The 24,400-nt window shown below is 34.8% G+C and overlaps 1 protein-coding gene across 1 annotated transcript in view; it reads left to right on the plus strand.

Moving 5' to 3' along the window:
• The window catches only part of LOC145668214 (neuroendocrine convertase 1-like), a 165,049-nt gene that overhangs the window by 106,065 nt on the left and 34,584 nt on the right, over window positions 1-24,400 (plus strand). Inside the window, exons 2-4 of the mRNA XM_081735868.1 lie at window positions 16,971-17,069; window positions 17,838-18,215; window positions 20,723-20,869. Coding sequence (XP_081591994.1) covers window positions 16,971-17,069; window positions 17,838-18,215; window positions 20,723-20,869 — 624 coding nt within the window. The remainder of the gene's footprint in view (window positions 1-16,970; window positions 17,070-17,837; window positions 18,216-20,722; window positions 20,870-24,400) is intronic.

The raw sequence follows: 24,400 nt of genomic DNA on the forward strand, positions 1-24,400 counted from the left end.
CTATTATAATCTCGTTCGTGTTTGCATTCACAAAGAGAACACTGAGTTTCACACTTATGTTTATATGCTAACCCATTATATGCTTGCAAACAATAATAGCAATACTTCAATTTACCAAGTAATTTTTTAATGTATGGAATGGGTTCAAAATGGCCAACAGTGTCACCTCTCCTATAGAAAATAAAGATTTTATTCTCTGTATACTCTCCCGGGTAACGTACTATATATTCCCGGTCATTATTTTCATCTTCCTCATACACCACAATTTGATACTCACCACTTAAATATGATTGTATCAAATCCAGGTCTTTAAAATCACATCCACCCTTTGCTTTAACGTCAACTCCTGCCATCTCGCAGAGAACTTCTGCTTTAAGAACCCATGTATCATAATCTCTTGATTTTAATTTATATAAACTTTCAATACTTGCGGTGTGCTTTGTAATCCACCACACAATTGCCATGGGAAGGCAGTACATATTATTGTTTTCTATGCGTATTAAACGCTTTTCCAAATAATCTTGATGTTTGGAATACTTTTCAACAGCACTTGCTGCATTTCTTCCGTTTCCATGCATACTCTCTGCTACGTGGAAGCGAAACAATACCTCATGCCCCAAAAGGAAATCCTCATTTGAATTTAAAACTCGTTCAACTGAGGAAAGGACAGTTTGAGCAGAAAAATCGGGTTTTCTTCTAAATGGAACATATACAGACTTGTTATTTCTACCATTGCTACTATCAATGTACAGTCCAATATAATCAGTGGGGCGAGCATTAGATAACACATGTTCTAATGCAAAATTAAATAAGCTTTCAATATAGGCCTGTGGATTATCAATACGTCTTTCATTATCCACTGGTCTAACCGCGATTTCATGGCCCGTAAGGTGAAACTTACGAAACCGTTTTCTGCTCTCTCTTACTACTTCGAAGTTATTATTACTCTGATTTTCCCCCTCATTATTATTTCCACTACTACTACTACTAGTACTACCACTAGCACTACAATCAGTACTATTTGTACTTTTCCCATTATTGCTCCCATATCCAACAAACACGGGGTCAGGAGCATGTGAGGGTCCAGGTTGAGGATCAGATTGGTCCCCATAACCATGATTGTCCTGTACACAAGGCTGATTGTATACAGGATTTTGTCAATGGACTTGTTGCGTGGGTTTAACCACAGCATCGTCCACATTTTTAACCAATCTCCTCACTTCTTGTTCTTCATCGGAATTTAGATTTACTCCATCTAAAAATGCCAAGTCTTCATCACTCAAGTTATAATTTTCTTGAGGGGTCACAGTTATGGGTAATTCAGATGGAATTAAAGATTCATCCAAAACAAATCCCGAACCAAAATCAAAAAAGTTGGATACTCTGTATTATTTATTCTATCTATTTGCCCTTCTCCGCACGCCATTAAATACATAAATCTGTCTTGAGCATAATTGTAAAACTCCTTATTACGAAAAAATCCATGCACGAATAACTCAAGCACATCGGCGGCTGAAACGCAATGATTTAAAAGTATAAGGTCATTACCTTCTAAAGCACGAAGAGCGTGTAGTAAAACCTCACATCTTACACTGGCTCGATGACCTAATCGCTGCAGCTCCATTATCGCCTTCCACGTACTGAAGACACGAGAATAGTCATCAAGACCGCGTAAAACTTCACGCAGGAAAAGTTCATCAATCATATTGAACTCACCAGTTGAACACAGGAAATCCATCTAAAACAAAAGAAAAGAAAAGAAAAATTTTTGAGTTCTATGTAATAAAGAAAAACCTAGCAAAACAGGCAATAATCAATAACTTGCTTTGAAAAAACTATAAAAGAAACTTGTTTATTAATTACTGGTTAGAAAACAAGCTCAGCTAAAAAAAGATCATTAAATTGGTTTTAAAAAAGTCTTGGTTACTAACTGCTTTCAATAAATATATTTATAATAATTATGAAATACACTCACCTTCTAATTCTTAGTTGTTCTTCAAAAACTGTTAAAAATGGTCTCGCTAATTTTTATTCTGCAACTGCAGGGTCCACACACTGTAAAACAGAAATAATATTTTTCACTAAATGTTATATTTTCAATTCAGTACTACTATTAGCACTAGTAATAAGTCAGGGGTAAACAACACGTTACGTCCAACGGCGTACAATAAAATGATATTAAAACGGAATATATATTATTATATATGTCATTACATTGAACAAGTTTACGCATGTTTTGACGCAATCATGTTGTAAGTACTGCCACCTAGCGGCCTTATTCAAAAGCATTCAGTATAGTATTAAGTCGTCTGCAAACGGGTTCATAAAACAACACGTCTCTATGTATTTTTTCCAATTCACATTCTACACGTATTTGCGTTAACAGTACACCTGTATGTAGCCTTATTCCAATTCTAAAATAAGCTAAGGACCATTCTACCCCATCGCAATATTTATTCTGTAACTAAATATACCAAAACAAATGGACCTCATTCTGTACTGCGGCCTACGGCAATATTCATTCTCAAACTAAATATATCAAAAGAAAAGGCCCTCATTCTGTACTGCGCCCCACCGTAATATTTATTCTGAAACTAAGTATCGCAAAACAAATGGACCTCATTCTGTACTGCGGGCTACGGCAATATTTATTCTCAAACTAAATATACCAAAAGAAAAGGCACTCATTTTGAACTGCGCCCCACCGCAATATTCATTCTCAAAGTAAATATATCAAAAGAAAAGGCCCTCATTCTGTACTCTATAATTAAGCTTCCCCTAAATAGTTCTTGAATATACCATAAATATTCCTGTAATATCCCCTGAATATTCCTTGAATATCCCCTAAATAGTCCTTGAATATCCCCCAAATATTCCTTTAATATCCTTAGTTTAGGGTACCTAGTCTTTAAATATCCTTAGTATGGGCTAACTAGCCTTTGATTATTCCCTAAATAGTCGCTGACCATCTTTAGTATTCCTTAACTACCCCTTGACTATCTTTAGTATCCTCTAATTAGCCCCCTGCCTATCTTTAGTATGCCGTAACTACCCATGACTATCTTTAGTATCCCGTAACTACCCCTTGACTATCTTTAGTATACCCTAATTAGTCCCTGCCTATCTTTAGTATCCCCTAATTACCCTTTGATTATCCCCTAAATAGTCCCTGACTATCTTTAGTATCCCGTAACTACTCCTTCACTATTCTTAGTTTGCCCTAAATAGTTCTTGAATATCCTCTAAATAGTCTTTCACTCACACAATGTTTCTTACTAAGTTGTCTGTTACTAACACAATGTGTCTTACATACTGTTTGAATAAATATTATAACAATTGCAATACATTGTACAAAAAATTATAAGTGGGGCATCATTCCATAAAATGGTAGACACACAGGCAAATGGTCCATAATAACAGCCGTGGACTTCTATTTTGTGTATAAAATAAGTATTGTAATAATCTATAAAGTTAACTGAAAAACTTTTGAAGGGTCTTCATTCTGCATTCGCAATTTTAAACGCAATAATTATTCACAATACAGTATTGCACTTTCCATCTTGGTTTGCGTTAACGCAATATTTTCAGTTATTTTTATTTTAAAAACTAGGCAAGACATACTTTTTTCCTACATGCACTAAAACTATAATATAAAAATTACCATTTCTTAATATATAATACATTTATTAATAAGTTATTTCAATTATTAATAAGTTATTTCAAATACTAAGGACACTTGCAAATCGCAAAAAGTTAGATACGGTATCGCAACGCCTCATTAGTGGTGCCTCCTAGTGGGTAAATTCTCAAACTTATGATAATGAGGTTAGAACATGTGCTTTATGATAACTCCACATCGTTGTCGTTCCACGTCGTTATATTAAACTATTTTTTTAGATTCAAGGTAAATTTTTTTGTACATTTATTTTATGTCTTGTTTATTTATTATTAAAATATAAACGTAATTTTTTATATACATTAAACAAATGATATTAGGTTACACTATTTAGAACAATGTTTCCGCCATGTGAATGTTAGCCAAATGCAAGTTGATTTTCTTCTTGTTTTAAAATCAATTATATTTCGTATTTATTAATGTAGGTGCTTAAAATATAGCAGTGATTAATTTTAAAAGCGTGGCAAATGGTGTCCATGTGGAAAAACGTGCGTGCATTTATACGGAAGCATGCGTACATTTATTAGTTTAAGGCGTAGCAGTACAAGTCCATTCGTGAAAAAAAACGTACGTGTATTTATACGGAAGCATGTGTACAATAATTACAATAAATAGATTTAAAAAGCGTGGCAGTCGGTGTCCATGTGCAAATTAAATTTAGGGTTCGGTCTATAAAAACCATGCGTGCCATCATGTGGGCGGGGCCGTGCAAAGCAAGTATACATTTAAGTTATTTCCACAAATAAGTTCAAGGTATATACATGGCAGTGTCGCTTAATCTATATATAAAAAAGCATACGGACCCACATATAATCAGGGCAGGGCAGGGTAAAGCATACGCGCAAACAAGTGGAAAGGGCGGGGCACAGCAGGTATACATTTAAGTTATTTCCACAAATAAGTTTAGGGTATATACATAGCAGTTGCGATTATTCTATATAAAAAAGCATACGCCCCAACATTTAAGCAGGTCAGGGCAGGGCAGGGCAGGGCAAAGCCACCGCGCAAACAAGTGGTTCAGGGCAGGGTAAAGCCACCGCGCAAACAAGTGGTTCAGGGCGGGGCACAGCCGGTGTGCATTTCCAAGCAATTATTCAGTATTAGCAAACGCGTAGCAACAAGTTAAAACAAAATAATAACTAATTTATACATTATTATCAAAGGTAAACAATGCTGCGTTAAAATAAAGGCGTGTTAGCGATGGTCACGTTACAGTAGGGGAAGCATTAGCAAGTATAACCAGTTTAGGTTAGTTTAGTAAGGAACCATATGGTTTTCCAGTAAAGGCGCGTTAGCGACTATATGCATCTTAGTTTAACTTAGTAAAAATCATGTGTTTTTCAAGTAAAGGCGCGTTAGCGCGTATAGCCATCTTAGGTTTGCGTAATAACAAACTGTTCGAATAAATATTATAATAGATAGGCAATTTAATTTTTGTGCTAGGCAATTAATTTGTCCGCGGAAGTTATATAACACGAACTATTTTATAAAGCGTTCTTAAATGTAAGTTGGTGGGTTAAGTATCCGTATTAGTGTACGTAAAATTTTAAAAGTACAAACAGCTTGTGCTAGGTGTACACATTAATTTTTATTTCGCTTTCGCGTACGTGCAATTTTAAAAAGTGCAACCAATATGTGTTAGGTGAACACAGTAATTTTTATTTTATGTTCGCGTACGTGCAATTTTAAAAAGTACAACCAACATGTGTTAGGTGAACACAGTGATTTTTATTTCGCTTTCGCGTACGTGCAATTATAACAAAGGCGTAACCAACATGTGTTACATAGCAATGGCATTTTAAAATTATTTACGTAAATGCTTGCTATAATTAAAAAATAAATCTTTGTGCAAGCGCACAACATAAATGGCATTTCGAACAAAGGCATTAATGCTAAAATGTTTTACAAATAATCACTTTTTTCTCACGTTTCAATGTAAATGCCTGTGGGGACGTTAACAATTATGTGTTATACTTTTAAAGTAAATCACAATTTTACATTTGTTCGATAGCCCTAGGTTTAAATATTAATGTACAAAAGGCGCGTCAGTGAATATGTGTGGATATATACATCAACTACAATAATAACTTACAATTTTCGCTGGTCGTCCAAACTTTTTTAGAAATCGCAAACACACACACGCAGTCACACAATTAATTACTATAAAAGGCACTCTCAGTAGCAACAATTATAATATATAGAAAAAAGGGAACATAGGGATTTATATATAAGTACTTTATTTAGTATAGGCGGAACCATTTTTTCCCATAAGTCCGTGTGCTTTATTGCATATAGGCGGGGCATGCTCAATGTTCTCACTGTGGACATTGAATCCATACAATAATAATAATTGTTCAGTTCAAGGCATTAATCTCTAAATTTGCAGTTTATTTTTTTTCGTATTAGATTGTAATAACAAAGTAAATGTTTTCGCCGTTCTCTGGTTATCTCTAAGTAATAACGTTTCCAAATTGTTTATATATATATATATATATATATATATATATATATATATATTTACAAATACAAGTTCAGTTTGTAATAGGGCAAGCGTTCAATAACCCATCAGTTCTCGTGATTATCGGTTTATTTTTTCTTTATCATTAGTATCAATTAAACTTAGACACATGAACTCGTGATCCATTTGTGATTAACTCTGTTAGATATCACTCATGCTTGTCGATAATAAAGGTTTTTAACCTCGCACGTGATTGTTATTCAAAGTTCTCATTAAGTTCAAATCATACAAATGTTTGTAGATGATTGCAAGTAATCTATGTTTCTTGTAAATAAGTAAAGTCTATAATCATATAGGTCAATCAGTTTTATCATTCTAATACGGTACAAAGTTAATCTTGACGTCACTAAAGCCAAACCAAACGGCTTTTCGCTCGTTCATTTCAATTTCATCGGCTCTCAAGGAAGGATGTCTGTGCATGTTACTCTTCAGCTCACAAGTAAGAAAAATAATTTTTAATAAATATTACCCTTTTCATAGTATACTTGTAGTAGGGGGAGGGGCTTATTTTTAACTTCTCACGTTGTTCGAGTCGAGGGATTAAAATATAATCACATGTTGTTCGTATGGGTCCTATTTTTTACCAACAAGCTTCTATTATTCTCACATACTGTTCGTATGGGTCCTGCACAGGGGCAATCTTGGGTCCTGGGGGTCATTTCCAGGGGCCCTGCACGCAGGGAAGGGAACCATTTCCTTTTATCTGTTCCCACCTTTTTAACAGGTAGCTTCTAATCAATTATATATGCTCACATCTTTTTAACAGGTAGCTTCTAATGAAGCGTAGGGGCCATGGATCCTAGGGGTCATTTCCAGGGGCCATGGGTTGGGGTCATTCACTGTGGTCCTGGGAACCAGGGACCATTTCCTTTTATCTACTCCCACCTTTTTTAACAGGTAGCTTGTAATCAATTATATATGCTCACATCTTTTTAACAGGCAGCTTCTATTGAAGCGTAGGAATAAATAATGTGGGTCCTGCATAGGGGCCATGGGTCCTGGGGGTCATTTCCAGGGGTCATCCATTGTGGTCCTGGGAACCAGGGATAATGCTGTAGGGAGCATCCACTGTGACCTTCGTAGTGGTCATTCAACCTTTCCTAACATTATTTCGTCATCTGTCTCCAGGAAAAAAAACCTGACCCTATTTCATCACCTCCTTCGATACTCACTATCTGCCCTTATCCTTAATTAAACAATTGATAAACTATCTCTTATCAAGGCGCGGCATCTCTTTTACGGTCATGATACTAAATCTTTACTACTGAGGTGAGGGGGAATTAGTGTGTGCCTAAAATATACTTGTACTAAGAGAGTATTCTTGCAAGTGTTAATTTCTGAACGCACTCCAAAAGAAACTTCTATTCGCAGGAAAATACCCCTGTATAATATGGAAAACGTTATGGTTTCTCACTTCACAGTATTTTTCTCACAAAAAACTTGAAAAATCAGTTTTTCATAGTTTATAAAGGTGCTCGGGTACCCTATGTGAGAGCATCTCCATAAAGTATGCTCATAATTGTAATTTGTGTAATTACTAAAACACCACGTTAAATTTAAATTACAAATATGCATAATTGCAATTATTATGAATATTTATTCAAAGTAGTTTACCTAAAGCATAGAAGAGACTTACTAAAAAATAGGTACAAAGTTGAATAACACAAATAAGCCATTACTAATACAAGTATACATTTTCTATAACTCGTAATTTTCCACCTTAAAACAAATCTGATATCGGGTTTATTTCCTGTTGGTAACTTTTTCGTGGTAAATAATCCGCAGCGGAATGATGTCCATCCTTCAGCCAAGAAACTAGCTCGTGTACTTTGACCTTGTCTAGCGGTGGGCCATTAACATTGATGAACAACAAGTTAGGCAATGTTTGAGCACTTAGTCTATTTCTAATATCAGTCATCTGTAAATTCATAAGGGGAAATCCCCGTTCGCACTCTGTCGTGGAAATTGATAATACTTCTTCTACCCGATTTTTACAACTCCTCATCGACAATCTGCTTGTTAGACTTAAGTCTGATAACGATTTTCCTTAGTCAGTTTTGAAATACTCAGCAAGAAGTACGTTTAATCTCTCTATCACCATACAAAATCTTTTCCATATCGACCATGTCAGTTGGCAATATCGACTCATGGAGAACAGAAACTTCATGTACCACGCCTTCGATAGGGAATCTTGTGAATATCAATTAAAGCCTGATAAACTGATGATTTCTTATTTGTTTATAAATTTTTATTTTTACACATGAAGGTTTGATGCTATTACCAAGTTCCCTACCCCGTCTAGAAAGCGAAAGGGAACGAGGTTCCTGGAAAGTGTTCAGAGGTGAATGAGAATTTCCCTCCTTCTTCCGCTTCAATTACCACACTGCTGGTTGCCATGTGCCAAATTACAATGAATTTAAATTAAATTATCATAGTATAATTATTTCCTTGTTGAATTATCAATACTTTTCAGTGCAAAAAAGGATGAAATTTGAAAGTTCCAAATCAAGGTAAGTAGACCAATGTAAAGGGAAAAAAGTGTAAAATTTTCCATATAATTATGTGTACAATCCAAACTTAAAATTTCCGCGTAATTAAGCTTACAATTCAAATTTTATGCCTATTTTAGTCACAATTTTTTGGGTTGATTGCCCTGTGCCCTGCGCTTCATATAATAAACATAAGCTTCAGCAATTATTATAGTAGAAAGCAATGGATATATGAAGCCAAGCACTGTATTTTTTGTTTCTGATTTTTTTCTTAAATTACATCTATCGTTTTCGATCCTTTTTACAAACCACCTCGCTACAAATTTTCCATATATAGAAAGTGCCCCCCCCCCCACATAAAGGAGAATTTTAAAAAATGCTAGGACACATTCTGTTTATTTTCAATAAAGAGTTAATACACTGAATTTCAGCTCCGTAAGTTTAACGGCTTGCGAGATACTCATTATTTTTTGCAAAAATTCGGATCCTCACTACCTCCTTAGGATATTATGCATTATAATAAAAGCAGTATATCCCAGTTTGGATTAAGGCCTAACTATATACCAAAAGTAATTTCATTTTGACTTTGCAATTTGACCGTGATGATCAGGCACATATATTTATATTCAATTTTTTATATAATAATTTATATATTACAGTGATTCAAAAATGTATTTTTTCCAGTAGTTAGCTCCTCTAAAAACTCACAGATCTCGAAAGCCAAGTGTAGTAGAAGTCCTATTGCTATTATTACAATTAAAAATATCAATATCCAAAAGTCCTGAAGTTCTTTTTTCACTTGGTTAGATATACTCACCTCAGGTAAGTAGACAGAAACAAGTGGAAAAGGAAGGGAAATGAAGGTCTTGAAAGTAAAACAGAGACAAATTTATCAGTCTTCAGAAGATACTGTCTACAATGCAATGAGCAGAGAGGGTCGGTAGATCATACTGAGTCGGTGCGTCGCAGTGGGTCATGGTGGGTGGTGGGTCACAGTGAGTCACATGCTGTTAACCCACGATCCACTGACCCACTCCATCTCTGGCGCCGTTGTCTACGCTCGCCCTCGGGCGCTGATTTTCCACGACAAAGCATTGGTTGCGTCATTACGTGAGTTAAGAACACTCTAAAACAAATACAAATTTAGCATTGAGCAAAAACAAATACATTTACCTTAAATATAGAACGATAAGACTTAGGCGAGCTCTCCGAAAGTTGGACAGAAAAAAAATCCAGTATCAAGGCACATACCTTTGTGTTTAATTGCCACTTTTTGTGCTAGAATAAGCTGTTACGAAATTTTCACCTGAAAATTACTGAATTTTTTTGTCAGATAAAGAAAAAATATAAATCCTAAATCATTAAATGCGTGAACAGCATCTCAGAAATATTTATCCGCACATGGGAAAGTGCATTAAAGACAAATCGATGAAGTGGGATGTATGACAAATGAAACTACGGATGTATGACTACGGATAGAGGTCTGCGCGGATACAAAATATCGCATCCGCATCCGCAGCATCTCTATCCGCACCAGCATCCGCAACATTTCTATCCGCATCCGCAGATAATGAAGTAGCAAATGTATACAACTTACATATTCTATAATACACATAGTTTTCTTAATCAAACGAAACAATATATTATATCAGTTTCCTCGTGATCAAATACCAACTACGATAAATAAAATGCAATATAAACCGTGCAGATACAAATTAAAAATTAATGAACAATTTATGTACTGACCCAAGATCTTCAAATGCAGATACCGGACCAAAATAATGCCACGTAGGTAATATCCCCTCAGTCGACTAATTTTAGAGCACATCACTAAGTTTTTAAACTTCATCATTACTCATAAAAAAAAGGGGGCATTTGTTCTAAACACAAAGGCAAAATAGAAATAATCCTTATTAAAAAATAAAAATTAATCACAGGACCGCAAACACATCCACATATCCCGAACTGACACTAGCACCAGTAATTGCACTAAATTAAAAAAAAAAAAAGTAACGAAACTAACAACGCAGCACAATGCATGATTTCACGACCAAGCTCCTTCGTGGCTAAGGGGTTAGAGTACGCACCTTTGCCGTGGGAGACCCAGGTTCAATTCCCGGCGGGAGCTCATGTGGTTCGGATTCCACGTTAATCAGTAGGTCCACGTCTCATATAGCCTCGCTGCTGAACGGGACGTTCAGCTCAAAATCAACTCAAGCTTTCACAACCACGCTTTTACTGAAACTAGAAGTGAAAATAACTTCGAATACAAATAGGAAGTCTATACCGTTAATTTGCGGAAGAGGCAATAGAGGAAGTTTAGAATTTACTGCTTTACTTTGCAGCCCCCACTCATTGTTGGACACATTTAGGGTAGAAGAAACAACGCATTGGTTGTTCTTTCTTTCTTTACCAGAGGCCCAGAACATAATACATATACACATACATACAAGAAGAAAGAGAGAGAGAAAAACAGTTGTTGTTATAAAACTCCAATCCCTCGGAATGTTCATTGAGGTCTGTGGCACCTCTCCGAAGAGAGAAATCTGTGGGGTCGCAAATATGCATTCAGTACCTGCTGTACTTCAAAGGAAACAGTGAAGAAGATTTTTTTCTTTTTTTTAAGAGAAAGGGAGAGAGAAAGATGAGCGTATGATGTGATTTGTTTACTATTTCGGTGACCTACGCGCTTTTCCAGTTTGTCACAAAAGGCAAAGATAATTCTGCTGACCAGTTTTCAGTTAGGGGATGCGGTGTTTTAAATTAGGGTTTTGGTTCCTGACCTCTCAGGCTAGAAAAACTTTATTTGAAGACATTTCTTCCTCTTCAAGGCGAATGGTCTGAAAATTTTCAGCTTTATCAGAGGGACTTTGGCGGCAATTATTGTTCTTTTTTACAGCAAATAGCGATACCGGTACTTGAGGAATAGTGATGGGGCCTGTAGTTTCTTTCTGTTTAGGTCAGAGATGCCATTCACCTACAAAACGGCTGCTAAAAATATTGAAAACAGCAATAAAAGGGCCACTCTCTCGTGTCATTTTTTTGTCCTTTCGCTGTCACTGAGTCACAAGCTTCAAACACACTTGTATTTTGATTTTAGTATTTTTCAACTGGTTTTAAAACTTTTAATTCAAAACGAACGTTTCTACTGCTCTTTCCACCATTATTAGAAAATTCACAGCATTTTTTTTAGGTAGAAAAAATGTAGGAAACATTATCCGCTATCCGCACAGAAAAGAGATATATATCCGCAAATACCAATTTTGATGCGGATATCCGCATCCGCGCAGACCTCTAACTACGGATCTAAATGGGACAGACGTTCAGGTAATGCTCCATATTATTCTTACAATAGTAGCAGTGAATTGTGCGAAAAATGAAGTTAATTCTTCACATCAAATGTGTAAAACACGTAAGAGATCTTTCGGACTCAGAGATTAATTTGCGAAAGTAATATAGTGAGCAAAAGCTTCAAATATCCCTTCGCAAGAACACGGGTTTTGCTATTACACAATATTTTTACACTGGTGAAAATTTCTGCTGGAAAAATTATGGTTTTGTTATTAAGATGTTGTAAATTCCCTCCCCTTGTTACGGGAATGTTCGCAAACTTCTGGAACTCTTTTCCGCTACTTCATAATGTATATACAGATGCAGTTAGTAGTATCATATTCAAAACAATAATACTGAAGCAAAGAATGGAGTTTGTTACTAATAATAACAATAAAAGTAGAAATTTAAAACTACGAGTCGGTATCTCGTTCAAGCACGTCTTATAAGAAATATCTGATGTAGCAGAATGGACGTTTAAACAAGTTATTGCCATAACATATGCCCCCTCTTGAATATCTTTTAAAATCTTTTTTTTTTCCTCTGGTTAGAAGTTAAACAGCCCACAGGACGAAAGAATGGATGTGATTTTCAAACTTCTTGTTGTTCGCTTAATACAATTAATTGGCACGCAAATCTTTCGAAAACCTTCCATTTTAGGTGAGACATACTAGTTCTTACAGGTTGAACTTTTTTTTTTTTAATTTGAAGAACGAAAACCGGGACAAACAGACGTCCCGACAGCCTTTTTCGGAACAGTTAATTCTTTCATTGAAAACCGGGACTGTCCCCACAAAATTAGCTAATTGCATTTAATTTACATCTTATTGTAGTTTATGAATTGAAAACGAATTCCTATGATAGGACTACCGTATAACTAGAAGAGGGGTAATTATTATTACAAAGTTTTGTTGCATTCTTATCAGTACGCACCGCAAACTAGTTTGAATATTTTTATCCTTTTGCTTCTGCAAAGTACCATACCTGGAGGTCATCGGCAGGATCACAGTTAATACACACGTAAAATAAGTTCTGGATCCGTCTCTTTTCGTAGGCCGATTCCTTACATCGAATGTACTGAATCAACTTCTCGCTCAGAAATTAAACACGGTGTATTGTTGTCCTGTGAGGAAGAATGGTAATCTTCTTTGGACCTTCGTCGACATTGTTTTTTAGGTGCAAGGCTGGTTGCTTGGAGAGTTCTTATTGCAAGATCACCATGTCTTTTCAGAAATCTCGGAAACCAGTCTGGGCCAGCATTGGCCTTTTCGTTCCACGACTCCGGACACTTCGTTCCTAGCGGTTTTGCATAGTTGTAAGCCAAATCGCGAACCTCTTTTGTAGTGAGTCCAGAGTATATGTCCGAAGCTTGTTTTAGGTATGATACTAGTAACTCTTCCTAGTGTTACGAAAATATTCTGTTACATGTTGAGTAACCCAATGTAAATGAACATTGGCCGCACTGTAGTTCGTCATCTGTAATACGTGCACAAAATCTTGCCAATGTTCTGTAGTAGACATAAAATTCTTTAGCACCTTTACGTATTGATATGGGGTTGTCGTTTCTTTTCACGGTTCTTGCTGCAGCCAGCAGGTCTTCCATTGGTGATGCTTTACTCTCTGTTTTCCTTTTGTATGTTCTCACCATCTGAAAAACAGAGATATTCCTTTACTAAACGAGAAATACATCGCTTGTATCAAACATAACACAGTGGGGCACATTGTCACAGTGACAACATGCCCCGTCTTATTTGTGACAATTTGCTCCACGCGTCGCCATTCCTCTTTTTACAAAATATCTGTACCAAACGACAAGATTAGGCGCATTCTGAGTAGCACATTATGAAGGTCTATTTCTAACCTTCATAACGCACACAAAAATACTTGCTTCTCTCGCTTTCACGAATACACAAAACAGCAATTCCAGGACTCAGAAAATTTACACTCCAGCGCTGAAAACAGGCAAAGCTCAAGTGACGCAGCACCGTTCTTCCCGTGCACCTCCGAACTAGTACCGTTAGTAGTGACATCTAGTAGGTAAACAAGAAAGCAACACCGGTGCACTAACGTTTTCGCTTTTTCCAGAATTGCTACTGTGACAACGTGCCCCTTGTGACAATGTGCCCCGGTCTCCCCTAATCATATCACCATTAGTAATATTCAATAAATGCTGTGTGGTGTTTTTGTTTATACATATCGGTACATTAATAATAATAATAATAATAATAATAATAATAATAATAACATAATGTAATTGATACCATATCTATATTTTTAAGTACTAAATATATCATGTATTTGAGTACTAATTTTTCTTTTTGAAAAATGGGTTTAAAATATTAAAATCACTGTAATAACATGTCAAATATAGGCTAGGACTAGGAGCGAGCAAAAAAGTCAATTTGCCCGGATGAAAATTTTGCCTTGGTCCGCCATGCATGACAGGTAAAATTAGCAATTTGAAATGCCTGTAACTTTTGAACAAATTAAGGTATCAAGAAACCAATTTCACCATTGTGTTTGTCTTTCAATTCTAGCCTAAAATGATGTGCCGCATGACCGTGTTCCCATTTAAAAATCTTGACGTGAATTCAAGGATGGCGGCTTTCAAGATGGCCGCCATCTTGGTCACCATCACAATCCGACTTCCCCCTCGGCCTACTATATTATTACATGGTTGTTGTTCACTATTTTCCACGAACATGGATTTTACAAGGGGTGGTAAAGAAACTTATGGCCCACCCTGTATAACCTTCCGACCTTTTTTGTCTGCAAAATCTCTGACAATGACATCTATGTCAATGTCTTGAAGAATGTCGAACTCAATCGACGTCATGGCGAGCCCCACGAGGCGATCCTGGCACATGGTAGATCTTAAATAAGTTTTAATTAATTTTAATTTTAAGAAGCTCCTTTCGCCTGAAGCCACGCTGACAGGAAGAGTAATGGCAATTCTGAGTGCAATTGATATATTAGGGAAATTTTCAGCCAGCTGGTTACCCGTCAAGTATTTTAATACTTTAAGGGGGTTTTTAGCATTTAGGGAGAGTAAAACCAATAGTTCCTGTTGAAGTTGGAAACCCTAATACTCTTCATCTGTTGAAGCCACCTGAAGGTCAGCACATTTGTTAATCAAGGAATACACGTCTTCATTCTTGATACTGTATAAAAAACTGAAACAAGTCATGACGGTGGTTTAGTTGAGAAAACCGTTCTTCGAGTGAGTTTATGACTTGATCCAAACATGAAAATAAAAGCTACATTGGAAAGAAATCTTGGGATTCGCAATGCGCTCATCAGGGGCCTCATATTTAAATTGACGTTTGGTTTTCCATACTCGTAATTGTAACTCACTTGGAAATAGGTGGTCGATTTCGAGAGTCTCTGCAATTTCTCTTGCATCCACTAGTAGCACTACAAAGAACATGGTCCGCTATAAACAATACCAATTCCCCCTTCACTTTTTCTTCTACATGTCATATCTCCATTTGTCGATACATCCCCCTAGTACTATGAAACTCTCTTCTTCCATGGTAGAATGGAAAAAGATAATGTAATTAGCGCTCCTTTACAAGAATATTGTAAAACTTTGTCTCATATAGGTTATAGGTAGAGCATTTAATAAAAAGAGTGTCCGGAATCGATCTCCCTCTACCAGTTTTATTATAAAACTTCTCCACTTATAAAAGTATTTTTACAAAATACTACACTGATAATTTCTCTAATATACAGGGTTAGTTATATGTTGTCTTTGACCGTAAGATCGCAGACAGGATCTTTACAGAGTCCCGTAGCAGGCTAAGCGGCTGAGGTTGGGATTCCCAGACAGAGCCCCATAGCAGGCTAAGCCAGGAGATAGGATAGGCGTAGTCCCGTAGCAGACTAGAGGCCTGGTGTTAGGTTACTTCTAAAGTCCCGTAGCAGACTAGAGGCGTGGTGTTAGGTTACTTCTAAAGTCCCGTAGCAGACTAGGATATTTTTGATATCGAGCGAAGACGGATATATAATATATAAAAATAATAAGATTTACCAATACTTTAAAAAATGATGATTATCACCAGGATATAAAGATAATTCATATTGGAAAGTTCGTGATGCGAATGGTGTGATTTCTTGATCACCCTGTATAAGGCGTAAAATTTCTAAAATAGTTGCACTAAATATATGTATTTCAATAAAATAATCCAATTTTGAATGTCAATGATGATGACAATGATAGTCCTAAATTCCTGGACATCCTGTATAATGTAAGTGTGGTCATAACTTTTGGAACATCCTGTACAATATTTATGTTGCATAATGTCAGTCACAGTATGTAGTTCACAGTGGAAAAAGAAAAAAAAATATCAAAGAATTGTAAAATTATAGGTTAGCTGTCCTTATAAAGATCCGTTGCCTTTTTAAATGCGGAAATGCAAAGTCAACATTCTTTCATTGAGTTGGAAAAATTGAGTCAGCTTTTTGTTAAAGCAGAGAATAGTAAGTATTCGTATTACAATGAAAAGTGTTTTTATCTGTCTGAATACTTGTATTCGTGTTTCCTCTTCCTAGGTGAGTACTTTTACTTTTTTTTCGCTCATGTAGAAATGTCTTCGCTCATGTAGAAAATAGTTATTTATTCTTGTTCTATGTCTTTTCTATCTTCATAAAATGGCTTAATTCTGTCCACTGAAATCTCCTGTATTGTTTGACGATATGAATATGGAAATTTGATCTTATAAAGATTAGGGTTAACTCTTTCGATAATTTCTAGAGGTCCTACGTATTTGGATGAAAAAGATTCTGGTATCCCAATTTAACGATTGGGAAAAAAATACAAGTACTTTCTGGCTCTTATCAAAATTAGTTTATTGATGTCTGTGGTCAAAATATCTTTTCTGTTTACTATAACTTGCATGCTCCTAACTTTTGAAAGCATGCTCCTAATTTGTTCTGTATAATTCTAATGCTTCTATAGTTATTTCCAGGTTTAAACTATTATTTACTGCAAGATATAAATAACAGTAAAATACAGAAGAGAGACGTTAAGGAGCGAAATATTACGAAAGATGAAAGAGTAAGTAAAACATTTTGAAGTATTAATTTTATCTTTAGTTTCTGATTCTCTTATTATTATTATTATTATTATTATTATTATTATTATTATTATTATTATTATTATTATTATTATTATTATTATTAATATTATTATTATTAATATTATTATTATTAGAGTAAGTGTAAGCGATTTTCATTGGACTGAACATGAATTGTTGTTTGTGTTTGTATGTGTGTCTGCTCCAGGAGCGTCTCTGTCGAGCGGCTGACAGTGGTGACCAGCGTTCGTAGTTTGAGAGAAATTTCCCTAATCTAGGGAAATTTCGTAGCTAAATTTAGCAAAAAGAGAAAAAGGGATTTTTTTTCCCGTAAGACATGAAAATTCAGTTAAATTCTGGCATTGACTGATTGACCAATATAAATGCTTAAATTTTACTTTCAAACTTGCAGAATGATGGGGAAAATGTGGGCAAAAAACGGAGACTACGTGGAAAACTGAAAGAAAGGTCTGTAGATTGAGATGATATATTTGATTTCACTTACAAATAAAGATTATGGTTGTGAAAAAAAATGTTGCTCATGACTTTCAGTATGCCCCTCGTAATAATAAAGTTGGGTGGTGTTTTCTGGAGGGCAATGTCCTGCAACCTCTTGGGGACACTGCTCCGTGGCCCTCATATCTTTGCCAATGATTATCAGCATATTATTTTTGCTTTAATACATTATTAAGATTATATTTTTTTCTATTTTCACTGAACACTCCACTAAATTATATTGCTCGTTTTAGGTATTATGGTTTGAAAAACAGGAACCACGCTACAGAGACAAAAGACAAATAAATGAAATCTATTCTGCGTTAGAAAAGCAAGATAAAGACAAGAAAACAATTAGGATTGACAACGAATTATTGAAACATCCATTAAAAAACATTCATTCACAACAAGATGTTTCTTTTATCCAAACAAGCAACTTCGCACAGCACAAATCTCAAGAAGCAAAATCAAGCAAAAAGAAGCAAAGTATGGAGTATTTTAAATCAGCAAATTCTAGCCTGGAAATGAACAATGAAGGAAATATATGTATAAAACAGCAACATACGGAATATGTTGATAAATGGAAAGAAATTACATTTAACGATCCATACTATTGCCATCAGTGGTATTTGGTAAGTGTGCAGCAAAACTTTATTAACCCTTTTAGGTTTTCCACTTTTTGAGGTAAATTTTAGACTTTCAGTCAAATACTGCATCTTTACTATTTATCGTATTATCATGGTTCATGCCTCGTTTTTTACAGAATAGAATATCCTTCCCAACGGTACCACTCGCTTGTCCGTATTATACACCAGGGACGGGAAAATCGGGGAAAACAAAACTTTTGCACCCCTCTGGCCCGGGCCTAGATTTACGTAGAAATCTGAAAATCTTTAAAAAAAAAAAAAAAAATACGTAGTTATGTGTACAATACGTGTGCAAAATTTCAATCTGATATCTTGAAAACAAATGGCGGAATCACCACTTCGGAATATTTGTGCTTCTCGGGCCCGTGTTCACATATAGATTTGAAGTACTTAAAATACACACAATCCGTATGCAAAACTTCAATCTGATATCTTGAAAACTAAGGATGTGAAAAATGTTTGAAATTTGCTTTTTTTTAAAAAAAAAAAAATATATCACCCCTCTGCACCCACTTGGCGCCGGAAAGTTGACCATACGGTTCCAAAACACATCTGAGGTGTTCTTTGGTCGATACTTGACTTGGCTGATGATACTTGACCAATAATAAAAAAAAATCTGGCTTAAATACCTGTTATAGGACCTATATCAACGGTTAAAGACAACACTACGCTATGTTAACTTTGTTACCATAACCTTTTAAAGAGTTAACGAATATTTTAGAACATAATTCATACAGAAGACGTTACGAACTAGAAAAAATGAACTTCCGTCGGAAGAAATGTATTCTTGATTTGGTTTTGTATCAATAGTTTTGTGCTAGCTGTAATTTGTTGATTCAAACATTCCCAGAAATATCTTTTCTTAATTCCCCTTATGACAAATTTAGAGACGTAGTGATAACCAATACATGGCAACACATTTCCTCTATCTTCCTAACATCTTTTGTAGGTAACATAAATTCACAATATATCGAAAACACGTTTCTTCACCCTCCTTTCAAAGTTCAATTTTAATCCTCAATATTGTTCACATGTTTCATTCTGATTATAATAAATACGTAAATATACTGAGACTGTGTTTATACTGTTTGATAAATGCTTTTAGTCTTGTACATACACGTTTTGTTTTATTCGAACTACGTACTTCAGGCAACCGTTGATACCATCGCAATTTTGCATTTCCGTTAGTGTTTTTGTTTTGTGCCCTATATGATGTTTATTTTAAAACGAAGATTATTTCTACAACAAAACTAATGAACACAAAAATTGTGATATCACTATCTCCCAATTTTATTTTAAAAAAGGCGATCGAAACAGTTTACTTGGCTACTCAAATAGAAATTAAATTAATAAAAAGTTGACACGAACTTTCTTTTACACTAATAAGATATTATGTTGTACTTCATTATGTCTTCATTATGTATTAGTGGATTCCATTTTATAGGCCATAAATAAAAGTCAGATAGAGAGACTATGTAAAGGTGTATTATTTAAGGGACAAGTCATTATTTAAGAGACAAACCCTTCTCTTTAAAAAAATAAAGATTATATATATCATTTTATGTGCCACAAGAAGTTTCAATGGGGTCTGAGATCCAATCGGAAACTGAACCCTATATCACATATATAAAAGAAAAATGTATTTAATTTTAGGCTACTCAGGAATCCTAAAATGAAAAGAAAAATTAATAAAAGAAAAACTAATTTTAAATAATATCTTATGAAACCACTAACGTAATCAGTAAATATAAATTTGCAAACAAGTCTTTTTGGGTTAGGGGCCAGGTAAATACTGTTGTATCTTGCAACGTTTCGAGGGCTGGCATTGTCTTTATCTTGAGGAAAATATGATGGGGCAATAGAGTGTGTGGAATATATACTTCATGTGTTTATGATTGGACTGTTCTGATTGGTGGTTGAAATGGCGGCTTCTGATTGGTGCTTGAAATTATGGGATATGATTGGTTGACCATGTTTGACTCAGTTGAAACCCTGTGTCTCTGTTAAGGTTCATTTTTTTCTTGCGTGATTGCAACAGCTTCTTTTATCCTCTGTCTCAAACTTTTTACCATTTTTCTATTATTTTAGTATCTGTGATGAAAATCTTATGTTTCTGATTGATGCTATGCTCGGCCAGGCCCGGAGTTTTCTGGTAGGTTTAATTTGATATAATTGTTGTGATCTTTGCATATGGTTTCAATGGTCCGTCCTGTTTATCCAATACATACCTTGCCACATTCACATAAAATGCGATAAACCCCAGTTGTTAGAAGGCCCAGATCGTCTTTGGCTAGTCGCAGTAAGTTTTTTATTACATCATATTTGGCTGAAAAATGAGGACAATGTCAACCCTCGAAACGTTGCAAGATACAACAGTATTTATTTGGCTGCTAATCGGAGAAGACCTGTTTCCAATACGTCTCCAAGAAAGATTCAATGGATATTCTAAATATGAATTTATTAACAATGTATATTTTTGTCTTTGTAAAAAGCATAACTCTGGACAAACTGGCGTAGAAAATGGACACGATTTAAATGTTCTGCCTGTATGGCAAATGGGATGGACAGGAAAAGGTATAACACTATCAGTGTTAGATGATGGAATTCAATATTCTAACATCGATCTACAGAAAAATTATGTAAGTAGATTTTTTTTTTACACTGGTTTCTTCCATTTTCTTTGCATTTTAATAAGTTCTTGTTTTCTGTTCTTTTGCAATTAATAGCAAAATCGTTCATTATTTTTTCTTTATTTTTTTATTTTTAAAGCAAATCTTTGTTAAAAGTAAGCACTACATTTACAACGTAGCTAATTAACGGTTTTATCAGTTACTTTCTAATGCCTCAAAATAACGTTGAATAATTGATTTGTTCTACGAATTCTCGCCTAATTCGTATTCTAATCAGCAATTAGATCATTTTCAAAAATGTTTACTAAGTCTAAACCCCTACCTGGATGGCGCATAATTGGGGAACAAAAGATTTTCGTACCATAAAATGTCATGTATGTACTAAACTAGTCAACGTTTATCAGCATACCTAGTTTGATCCAGATTACGTGAGTTTTATTTATCGGATAAAATAATTAGCCGAGAAATCAAATGACGGACTAAAGTAATGATTCTAACTAATTAGTATCAATTTTGTAAATATGTTATATTAATATAAGTTGAAATTTCCGTTCTTCGTACTGTTTTTCGTCTCTTTCCAGCCCTCCATACCAATGGAGCTGAACTTGGACTTAAACGGCATTGGAATCATTACTGTTCATTTCTGCGTCCCGAAAACTATGGATTACACACTAATATAATTCATTTTCCTTTATTGTTACATGTCACCCTCTTTCAAAATCGATCTCTTGGAGTGACTTACTGCTACAGTATTTTTCCAGATTTTAATTCATATGTGTACCAAGTTCGATTGCAATTGTTGCAGGCGTTCTAAAGTTCATACACATAATCCAAATATATATATGTTCGTTCTCGCCCAAACTTGGGCCTATTTGTCATCAGAATTTGCATCTAACAACTTAACGATCCCGAAAACTAAGCATTCGACACTAACCTCGGTTATTTTAGACATTTTACTTTTTACCTCTTCTCATTTCCCAATACGGATGGGGTTGAATTCTGATTTTAACGGTATCGGGAATTATGACTGTTCATCTCAGACCCCAAAAACTATGGATTCGACACTCTCGTACCAGTCGTATCCAATTATAGTTACATGTCACCCTTTCCTAGCCTCTTAGGGTTGCTTGTTAACAATGAAACTGGACTTAAATGGCATCGAGAGTTTCACTATTCATTACAGCGACCCCAAAAACTATAGATTCAACACTAATATCGATCATTTCTCATTATTTTTACACATTCTTCTTCCCACACCCTTCTAGGGCTGCTAAGGAGAATAACCCCATACTGGGACCAAGATGGTACTTATAGAGCATCGGGGCTATCACCAATTACTTAGTGACCCCGAAAAACATTGATTTCTATTATACCAGCGAAATATCGGTCGTTTTCGATTATTTTACATGCCACTCTTTCCCCACATGGATGCTAATGGAGGCTGAACTTCAACCCTTTCAATCCAATATAATTCAATCTTTCAGGAAACTCGAAGTTGTTTATGGTACTTTCCTTTTGATTATACTAATTTGTACTGGGCACAATAATTTATGACAAATGACGTAAACAATTAATAAAAAGATTTGTAATTATATCATTCAATCCTTCAAGGAACTCGAAGTTGTTTATGATACTTTCCTTTTGATTGTACTAATTTCTATTGAGCACAACAATTTACTACAAACGAAGAGAACGAATAAATGAGAAGAATTGTAATTATATCATTTAATCTTTTGTTGAATTAATTTCTAAACTTCTACTAAAATAAACGTATTTGTCTACGTAAAATATAAATGAAAGCATTATTATACATAAATAATTCTATTATTGTGGTTATTCCTGGCACGAATATATCGCAGTAATTGAGAAAATTAGTGCGTGTAAAATGGTTATCATTTTACTAAGGATTCTTGAAATTGTCAATCGGAGACGGGTTGTAAGACAAGTCGCATCAATAAAACAAAATGTCTTATCGTTTTAAAGTAACGAAAGAAAATTTACCGCAACTTCTAATTGTCGTAAACAAGAATGAGAACACTGGGTAACGTTTCTTCCCTTAGTTTGAATCAATAAAACTTCAATTGTTGCCGATGTCTTTCTTCATGAAATGCATCTGTTATTAATTAAATGTCATTATCCAACAACGGCGAAGCGAAAAGGAGGATATTCTGTTTGTCATGTCCGTATGTGGGTATGTATTCATGTCCATTAATTCCACTGTCAAGCTCAAACGCCTGAACTGATATCAAATAAATGAGGTATCGTTGGAATCGTGGTTCCGGGTAACAAAGGGTAGGTGATGTCACAAAAATGTCAATACGGCAGACGTTAAAAAAAAAAAGTTTCGTGAAAAGAAAAAGCTTTCTCAGTAGGATTCCGATATACAGCTTAAGGAGATGGAAGGGAATCAATAAAATTGGAGGAAAAAACAGGGAATCTACCATTTATATTCAACCATAGTACATAAGCGATGATTAATTTATTAAAAGTAGATAACTTTTCCTTTTTATTAGCTACTTCAATGTTCATGCTATATAGAGAAAAATAGAAAATAAAAAACTTAATTAACAAATGAAAAGCCCCGACTACGATGAAAATAATTCATCAACGTTTGTTCCGAACTAAAAGCAAAGCCTCTAACTTACGACTATTTTAATATTTAACATTTATTATTATTATTATTATTATTATTATTATTATTATTATTATTATTATTATTATTATTATTATTATTATTATTATTATTATTATTATTATTATTATTATTATTATCGGAGTAATGAGTTTTTTAACGTTTGGTCCTGGAGATGTTTTTTTTTTTCACGCTTCTCGATCTTCAACTTTCTTTTTTAACTCCCAAAATTTTCTTCTACAGGGGTATTCTTCAAATCATTGATCAGTTGTTGTTCTTCTTCCTATTCCTCGCTTTCCTTTCATGTTTCCTTCTGTTGCAGTGAGAATAAGACAATGTCTTGGCAAAATGTGTCAAATTCAATTGTTTTTCCTACAAAGGATGCTGGCTAGAAGTGTTCTCTTCTCCTCTATTCTTTTTAAAACATCTTCGTTTGTTACTCATTCAGTCCATTTTATTTTCTCCGTCTTCCTCCAACACCATATTTCGAAGCTCTCTAAATATTTCTTCCCTAACTTCTGTAATGTCCAAGTTTCTGAACCATAAAGTCCAATACTCCATATACAGTACTTGACCAATTTGTTCCTTAGTCCAATATTAAGTCTGCAAGTTAAGAGAGATCTTTTTCTGTTAAATGGTTCTTTGGCTATGGCAAACTTTTGATCTGATCTCTTTAGCGCAGTAAGCGCCTTTCGTCAAAATATTTCCCACATACTTGAAATTATCGACTTCTTCAAGTTCTCTTTGGTCTACTCTGTTAATATTTATAACCTTGTTATTTTAGCTTGTAGTTCGGAACAAATGGCGATTAATTATTCTCGCTGTAGTCAGGTTTTTTATTTGTTAAATAAGCTTTTTTATATAAGTGAAATAAAAATAGAAAAGTATTAAAAGTATTAAGTTAAACA

The sequence above is a fragment of the Thermobia domestica genome, chromosome 1, assembly GCF_964235325.1.
Source record: "Thermobia domestica chromosome 1, izTheDome1.hap1.1, whole genome shotgun sequence".
Lineage (NCBI taxonomy): Eukaryota > Metazoa > Arthropoda > Insecta > Zygentoma > Lepismatidae > Thermobia > Thermobia domestica.